Raw genomic sequence first — 8,741 nt, forward strand, 5'->3', positions numbered from 1 at the left:
GTCCACCCCGCCTTCTCCAGCACCCCAGGCAGTGGGTCCACCCCGCCCGTCTCCAGCACCCCAGGCAGTGGGTCCACCCCCGCTTGTCCCCAGCCCTGTATGTGGGGTCCTGGCCTCTGGCCTGGGGAAGGGCCCCAGGCAGCCGAGTTGAGATGGCTCCAGGGAGCGTCAGCCCACAGCTTAGCCATGGAGCCGTCTTTACAGCCACACACACAAGCTATTGGGGCCCACCGCCCATCTCTCTGAGGCCTCCGAGCCTGGGAATGGACGTCCTCCTGCCCGAATTACTCGCCTCGTGCTTTGTTTATCAGGGGTCACCCTCCCTGGTCACCAGGGTCTCATCGTGCCGCCCAAGACCACCCGTGGCAGGCCAGCAGCAATCGCAGGTGGGACGCAGAGGCCGTCTATCCCCGGTAGGCTGGCTCCGGGTCCCGCATGCGGGCAGAGGCCCGTCTATTCTGCACGGTCCTGCTCTTCCTACCAGCAGCCTCTCCCAGCCTGTTTCCCAGGTAACACCAGGTCTGCTAGGACTTGGTTTGCAGCGTTCCTGTGCCTCGGAGGTCCCGCTCCTGGGGCAGCCCTCTGTCCTGGTTGGGGCCTGGGGATACCCCCTGCATCTGGCTCCAAGATGGGCCTTTGTGGCATTCCCATCCCTCCACTGGAGGGTCTATTCCCCCACTTCCCGGGGTCTCAGCTGGGCTGCAGGTAGCTGGGCCAGGAGGCGGCTGGCCCTTCCCCGGGTGTGCAGGGCAAGGACAGGCTCACCCTCTTCCATTGTCTAAGTGGATGATGAATGTTTCGTTCCCAAACTTCTCAAACGTCTCGTAGTGGTGACGGTCCATGTTTCCTGTGGAAAGAAGCAGAAACCATCACAGCTTGTGGGAAGCTGGGCTGCACAGCTCAGAGGCCTCTGTGCCCTGCAGAGCGGCGTCTCCTTCTCCCAGCATGAACTCTAAGCAATCTGGCCCCTCCCCAGGCCACGGGACCACAGCTGGGCCACGCCACGGACCGTGCCCTATAGAGCTCTGGGTGCATCCGCTCCATGCAGGGCGGGTGACACGGGGACCCCATTCCCCTGCGGGACGTACCCATGAGGAAGTCGAAGATTGTCATGTCCATGACGTCCAGGATGCGGTGGCTGCTGTCGTAGGGCGGTGTCTGCTTCACCTCCTCGCAGTAGTCAGGGTCCACCTCCCACCTGCAGGGAGCCAGCGTTAGACGGCCGGGCTCTGCTGTGCAGACGGGGAGCCCGGTGCACCATGAGGAGCACAGGAGAAACACAGCGGCAGGGACCCTGGCATCTGCAGATGGACCTGCCTTGGCCGCAGTGCTGAGGCTGCATCAGCAGAAGCGTGGGTGTGGGAGGGGACGGGGTTGCTCTGCCCTGCCCCGGGGTGACCCCACCTGGAGCTGCCTTCAGCTCTGGGCCCCGTGTTTTTTGCAGGGTCTCTGTGGGGAAACAGGACCTGGACACCACACTCACGAGGACAACAAAGGGCGGAAAGAACAGGGGCCGTTTCTCCCGCAGGAGGGAGGAGAGGGGCAGTGGGGAGAGCAGAGCTCAAACGCTGAGAGGCCCCTGGTTTGAGGGACCTGGTGGGCAGGCCGGCCCGGGTCAGGGAAGTGCATGGAATTACTGGAGTAAGGAAGCCCTTTGTCACTGTCTTGTCAGGAAGCAGTCATCTCACACAGGCCAGCATCGCACAGCAGGCTCTGCACCCATCTCTGCCACCCCTGTGGCCGCCAACCGTCCCACGCCCACCCAGGCCCAGCTCCCTCCACTGCCGGGTGGCCGGGAGCCAGTCCCCTGGCCCCACACTCACTCGGCCTTCTTGCGCTTGTGGTAGGAGCGCCGCCAAGGGTTCCGCCAGGTCTTCCTCTTGGCCAGGGACAGGTCGGGCAGGAAGGCTGCCAGCGAGCCCTCGATCTGGTCCGGCTTCCCGCACAGGGCGTGCTCCGTGGAGCAGTAGTAGGAGCACTCGCCGTAGAAGCAGATGTTGTTGGCTGGGGAGGGACAGGCTGCAGGTTACCCGGGCCACATGGGCCCGCGTCCTCACCTGTGGTCTCACAGCCCCCAAGGCCAGGCCGGGCTCTGCCTGGTGCTTCTCACAGGCAGGACTCACCCACAGCTCCCCCATCAATCCCAGCAAACACCTCCACCCCACGGTATGGAAAAGTGAACCCACAGAGCTGACTTCCCGAGGCCACACAGCTCCCCAGAGGCAGAACCCGGCCTGACCCCTCGAACATCAGGGGCTGGTCTATGGAAATCCTAGAGCCGACGTTTAGTTGCTTAAAAAATGTATTCGTATTGTCAAGGAAATGAAGATGCAATCCCCAGAATGGGAGAGAATGTTTGCAAACCACACATCTGAGGATCTAGCACTGAGGAGGTATGAAGGACTCTCATCACTCAATCACAAAAAGACGAAACGCCAACTAATAAACGGGCAGAGGGCTTGAACAGATGATTCTCCAAAGACGACGCCGACGGCCGACAAGCATGAGAAGAGATGGGCGCCATCGTGAGTCACCAGGGAGATGCAAATCAAAACCACAGTGAGGTACCACCTCCTGTCTGCTGGGATGCCTTCCATCAAAAGAGCAGAGGACAGCAGCTGCTGGCTGGGACGGGGAACTGCCGCCTCTGTGCGCTGCTGGCAGGGGGGATGCAAACCGTGCCACCACGGCGGAAATGGTCTGCAGCCCCTGACTGATTCAACACAGCGTCCCTGTGTGACTCAGGAACTCACCGCCCACGTAAACCCCTAAGAGAAGAAAACACATTTCCACACAAAAACTCGGGCACGAATGCTCACAGCAGCACTGCCCACCACAGCCGAAAAAGAGAGAATCGACCCAAGTGTCCATCAAGAGCGGAGTGGACAGGCCGGGTGAACGTGGTCCCTCTGCACGATGAAACGAAACGAAATGAAACGAGAGAAGGAATGAAGCCCTCACTAAGCCCAAGGACTCTGTGCTGCACGAAGGAGGCCAGACAGAGGAGGCCACACGTCCTACGACCCTCTTGATACAGAACGCCCAGAATAGGCAAATCCAGACAGACTGGGGGAGGGACTGGCCGCCGAGGGCTGCGGGGCGAAAAACGGAGACGGTCTGTTCACAGGAACGGAGTTCCATTTTGGGGTCGGGAAGACGTTCTGGATTCAGACAGCGGTGATGGTGGCACACCACTGTGAATATACTAAAAGCCATGGAACTGTACGCTTTTAAGTGGTAAATTTTGTGGTACACGAATTGTACCTTAATAAAACATAATGAGAAACATGCAAGAGCTGTCCAGGCCCGCTAGCAGTGGGGGGTTCACTGCTCTGATGCTGGAGGCCCGGCCGAGGGCGCTATTCCTGACTTTATTTGCTGGCCGAATCGTTTTTCATGCTTGATTTGTTTGTGGAGAAACTCTGGAAAGTCTGGGGCTGTAGAACTGGTGAGGACGTGGTTTTGTTGGGGCCAGAGCCGCGAACCTCACTCACAGCATCCCCAGGCCCAGCATTTCTGCTATTTGAGCACACGGCTGACGTCTCAGCCAAAGGGGTCCCTCCTTGAGCCATGCAGCCGGGCTGAATGATTCCAAGGGTCTCTCGGGGTGTTCCTGGAGCCTCCAGGCTACAGGACAGCCTCCCCATGGGATCTGAAGACAGGTTCGGCAGGGCACCTCCCAGTGGAGTGAACAGGAGGGCGGCTGGTATGGGCTGCCCTTTCTTAGCTGAGTAAGTTGAGGTTCTGAGAGGAAATGGGGTGACTCCCACCACACCCCACGCACCCGGCAGGTCCCGGCTGGCCTGGCCCCAATGCCCCGATCACCTGCCCGCCCCCTCCTTCCCACGCCCCCTCTCCCCAGTGCCAACGCTGGGTAATTACTGTAAGAACGATCAAAGAAAGACCAGCTGCAATCCTGTCGCTTGTTGATACAGATTAATCAGCAGCCCACAGTCGGACGAGGCAGCCCCCCCGGGGCAGGAGCTCCATTTCAGGAGCAAAATCTTCATCTGAGCACTCGTTGGCTGGAGGCTTAAAATTTGTCTGCCGTCCTGGGCTAAGCCGCTTTCAGATGGTATCGGGTTAAAAGAGAAAGGCATTTCTCGGGCCCCCGGCCATCCCTCTGCAGATCCAAATTGGGTATTAAAGGGGCCTACCGGGTGGAGTTAGAAGGGCCTGAGCTGTGTGACCTCGGGCGAGTGCCTCCCTGCTCTGTGCCCAGCCCCTCGCCCAGGAAGCGGGGGTCCCAGCAACGCCTGCATCCTGGGCTGGGAATCACACAAGGAGGCCACGGGAAGGCAGCTGTCAAGGTAACGCAGGCTGCCCCGCACTTGGAGGGCTGGGCTTTCTGGGAGGAACGAGTGGGAGTCCTTTTCCATTTTAGTACTAATAAAAGACACAAACAGCAAGGAGGAAGCCAGGGTCCCAGACACACCCAGGAGAGATCCTGCCTCCTCCAGTCGCCCAAAAATGGCGTCACAGTTGGCCTCCTGGAAGGCACAGCTGGGCAAGAGTGTGGCTCCTGACGAGGACCAGGATGGCCCCCTCACCCTGCAGCCGGAGCATCTCTGACCATTCCTTTCTCTGACTATGTCGGGGGCTGACCCAGCAGGCGGAGAGTTTTGCAAGGCGGACATCTGCCACCTGCCACCCTGGACAGCTGTGGGCCCAGCGGACACTGTCATTTAGGGCAACGGCTCCTGCTGTGCGAAGTGGGTCCGTAGCTGGAAACCTGCCACCTTCCACGTGCATTTAAGCTGAACACAGCACCAGAGACAATCCTGATGACCACTCTGCCAAGCCCAAGCCGCCGTGGCAGGAAAAAAGGCGAAGCAAATGATGGCAAACCCCTCTGTCCAGGCTGTGTCGGGCTGAGTGGCTTCTGGAGCTGCGGGGCACCTGGGTCTGGTCCTGGCGGCGCTCACCTTGCAGAAACGCAAAGCTGTGCGTGGACGACCTGTGCACCTCTGGGATGTGTGCAACCTGCAGATGGTAACTTACACGAGAAGTGGGGGAATGAGTTCCGTGAGCGTTTGGGGCTTAGAAAAGGAAGGCTGTGACTGCGGCCTGGCCCTTACACAGCTGTGCGGTGCTGGGATCCTAACTGCCCTCTCCGAACCTGAGCTCCACAATCCCTACGCGGGGCAGGGGGCTGCTTAGGGCTCACCCTCCTGCTTCCCCCTCCCAGAGCCCACCTTCCCCAAGCACTGGTCCGGGCTGCCTCTCGTTCCCTCACTTTGCCCTGGCTGATGGGTTTTTCCCTTTTCTGACTGACCCCACGGGAGGGTCATTCAGGCCACGGGAGGCCGAAGGGGTGTCTGCAGTGGGCTCAGCCCTCTGACGTGCCCTGGGCTCCTGCAGAGCCTCTGAGGTCACCTGGTATCCGCGGTCGGGAGATGTATGCAAAGCAAAGAGGAGCAAATGAATCAGAACAGATTTTGTTCTCTAGAAGAGGAATCCAGGCTGGCTTCTGCGCCCCTCCCTGCTGCTTTAGAGAAAGCCAAGTGCTCATAGAGGCTTCTGGAAGAAATTGGACTGACAGGGCAGAGTGGCTGGAGTGGCAGCAGTGGGGTCCCGGGGGCTGCGTTCCGAGGCGCCCGGCAATGCTGGGCCCGGCTGCTCTGGGAGAGTCAAGGACTCATCTGTCCGGGCAGGGAGACAGAACTGTTGGGGCCTCCAGCGGCTGCGGACATCTTGGGATCTCAGGGGAGAAACTTGTGTTGCCCTGGAAAACGCAACTAATATCTGGAAACCAGGAGTGGCCAGGGAAGCTGCCAGAACGCGTAATCAAAGTGGTGGCTCCAGGGAGACGTGAGAAGGGATTCCAGCAATGGCAGCAAAGGTGGTCGATGGCCGCCTTGCAGTGCAGAGCTCGGGGTGCTCTGGCGACCGCCGTCCCTGGCCTGCTGAGGACCTGGGGATTCCAAGTGTCAGCCAACATGGGACGTAGAAGTGACTTAATACACCTGCTTGGACTGATAATCAACTCAGTCTTCTTTTTTTTTGAGACGGGGTCTCACTCTGTCACCCAGGCTGCAGACCAGTGGTGTGCAATCACAGTTCACTGCAGCCTTGACCTCCTGGGCTCAAGCCATCCGCCTGCCTCAGCCTCTTGAGTTGCTGGACTCGCAGGTGCACGCCACCAGACCTGGCTAATTTTTTCATTTTTTCTAGAGATAGGGTCTCGCTCTGTTGTCCAGGCTGAGCTTGAACTCCTGGGCTCAAGTGATCCTCCCAGTGCTGGGATTACAGGCGTGAGCCTCTGTGCCCAGTCACTCAGTAAGACCTTAAAAATGGGGAGGAAGCGACCTGCCCCCATAGGCTCGTTTTACAATGAAGTGAGGAGTTCTGGAGACGTTGCTCAGAGCAGGGCCAGGCAGGGCACATTCTCAGCATCAACGGGCGTCTTTGACCCCTCCCTGCGCGACCCTGTGACCGTCTCTTTCAGTCGGTCCTGAACTGACAGCCTGGTCTGCAATGCAGAGAATCGAGCCTAAGCTGGAGGAATTCCTGCCGTCGCTACATGGGGTGCTGGCACCTGAGGATGGAGAATGTCGGTCTTTGGAATCTTTGAAATACATCACTGTAAAAGTTGCAATAAAAATTGTAAAACGACGTGGATAAGAAGCAGTCAGACATCCAGGCATCACTGGGGTGGAGCCCAGTCTCAGCGGGCACCCGGGTGTGCACGGCGGGTTGCAGGGCGGTCAGTCCTGTGAACGGTGGGGCAGGAGGCGGTGCCCGGACGGTGCAGTCAGGATCCACCCATCGGCTGACAGCGGCCGGAGCTCAGTCGTGCTTAGGAAGCCCTGGACTCCCAGGGTGGGGAGGCGAGTTTCAGCCCCTTAGAAAAGATGGACAGCTCAAGCCATCCAAACAGGAACTGAATTATCTGTGTATCAATGTGTTCCCCATCACTGGGGGTGGGCCTGGCTCAGGCACAGTGGACCGGGGAGCCCTCAAAGACGTCCACACTCAGGCTTTGCCTCTGCCCCGATTCCTGGTGTGTGGGGCCAGGCACCACCGCGCCAGGGAAGGGAGCCCTTCTTCCTGCCTCTGTGGAGCTTTCTGTCCTATTTTTCTCTTATTAATGGGCTTTGAGGGGAAGAAAACAAATGAGGATCTCGGTGAGCCCCGGCTGATGGAACGAAACTTAATTAAATCATGGATTCAGAGGCCTCGTTCTGACAAATTCATGAATGCAGTTAAGAGAAAGTGCAGAGTCCGCACATCGATCCGAAACATCTGCAGGAAATGAGCTTTCAGGTCAAGGTTTTATGTGCCAGCAAATCCGAAGACGCAGCTCATCTGGGGCCCTAATTGGATTTTATCTGCATGAATTAAACAGACAGGCCAGGAGAGCGGCTGAGGCCCCCGAGGGCGAGAGCCTCCAATCCGGGGGGCCCCTCCCCAGTGGGGTCCTCGTTCTGCGGGGTATCCTGGGATGACCACTGGGTGCCTTCATTCTGCAGCACCCACCACCGCTGGGACCACTCTTGACTTTCAAGATGGAAACGCAGGGGACCGAGTTCAGGACAGGCAGGGGGGCGTCCCAGACCTCGGCAGGTGAGCGGCGGAAATGGGAACAGGCTGTGCGGCAGGGGCCTGGCGCAAGGGAGGCGCTCGGAGGGGAGGACTGAGCCCTCGGCGGAGCCACTAATGCCAGTTTCTTTCTTTCCTTTTCTTTTTTTTTTTTTTTTGAGACAGGGTCTCACTCTGTTGCCCAGGCTGGAGGTCACCGGCACGATCCCCACTCACAACAGCCTCCACTCCTGGGCTCAAGCAATCCTCCTGCCTCAGCCTCCTGAGTAGCTGTGACCACAGACAAGCACCACCACGGCTGCTAATTTATTTATTTCCTGTAGACAGGGGTCTGGCCGTGTTGCCCAGTCTGGTCTCAAACTCCTGAAATCAAGTGACCCTTCCCCTCTTGGTTTCCCCAAATGCTGAGATTACAGGCATGAGCCACCACACCCAGCCCAAATGTCAGGGTTAAAGCAACCTGGGGAGATAATTAAGTAGAAAATAGTGTGTTTATGTGTGCACTGTACTTATCACGTAGAGTCCTGAAGGTTTTATAAACCTCAGCAACAACAGAGACATCTATTCCCACCTAACATTCAGGCCATTCTGTATCCCCTCAAGGGCACCAGGGACTGGGGACCGGGGTCAGCCCCGCTCACAGTCCAGCCGCTTCACCGAGGCCGGGGAGGCCACCCACCCTGTTGCTATACGACGGGGGTCCTGCTGGGTGTGTTTAAATCTGGGTGGGCAGGTCCCAGGCAGGTCTGCTGGCTGGGCCACCTGGAGAAGGCTCCCTGGAGAGGCTAGGACCTCCCGCAAGTGAATCGTTTCACCAGTTAAAATAAACAAACAAATGGAAGAAACAGCCTCTCTGTGCACGGTAGGACATCGGTTAAATGGTGACGGTGCCACCTTGAAGCTGTCTGTGGGTTGGCACCTGGTGTGGAAGGGGGCACAGGGCACCCTACATGGGAGGTGGGTTGGGAACGGCACTGCACGTGGTTTCTTTTAGTTAGAGGTACTCAAACCCCGTCACTGTGGGTTCGGTGTGGGCCCCTCGTGCCAGGCTACCTGGAGAGATGAATGTGGGCTCCCCGTGCCAGGCTACCTGGAGAGATGAATGTGGGCCCCCCGTGCCAGGCTACCTGGAGAGATGAATGTGCGCCCCCATGCCAGGCTACCTGGAGAGATGAATGTGCGCCCCCGTGCCAGGCTAC

General features: G+C 58.6%; 1 protein-coding gene across 1 annotated transcript in view; it reads right to left on the reverse strand.

The window, feature by feature from the left end:
* Nucleotides 1-76: 76 nt before the first annotated feature.
* FAM20C (FAM20C golgi associated secretory pathway kinase) overlaps nucleotides 77-8,741 on the reverse strand; it is a 62,205-nt gene continuing 53,540 nt past the window's right edge. The window contains exons 6-8 of the mRNA XM_026447230.2: nucleotides 1,824-2,004; nucleotides 1,089-1,198; nucleotides 77-847 (exon numbers count right to left, since the gene is read on the reverse strand). Of these exons, the coding sequence (XP_026303015.1) occupies nucleotides 762-847; nucleotides 1,089-1,198; nucleotides 1,824-2,004 (377 nt within the window). The 3' untranslated portion in view covers nucleotides 77-761. The remainder of the gene's footprint in view (nucleotides 848-1,088; nucleotides 1,199-1,823; nucleotides 2,005-8,741) is intronic.

The sequence above is a fragment of the Piliocolobus tephrosceles genome, chromosome 8, assembly GCF_002776525.5.
Source record: "Piliocolobus tephrosceles isolate RC106 chromosome 8, ASM277652v3, whole genome shotgun sequence".
NCBI lineage: Eukaryota > Metazoa > Chordata > Mammalia > Primates > Cercopithecidae > Piliocolobus > Piliocolobus tephrosceles.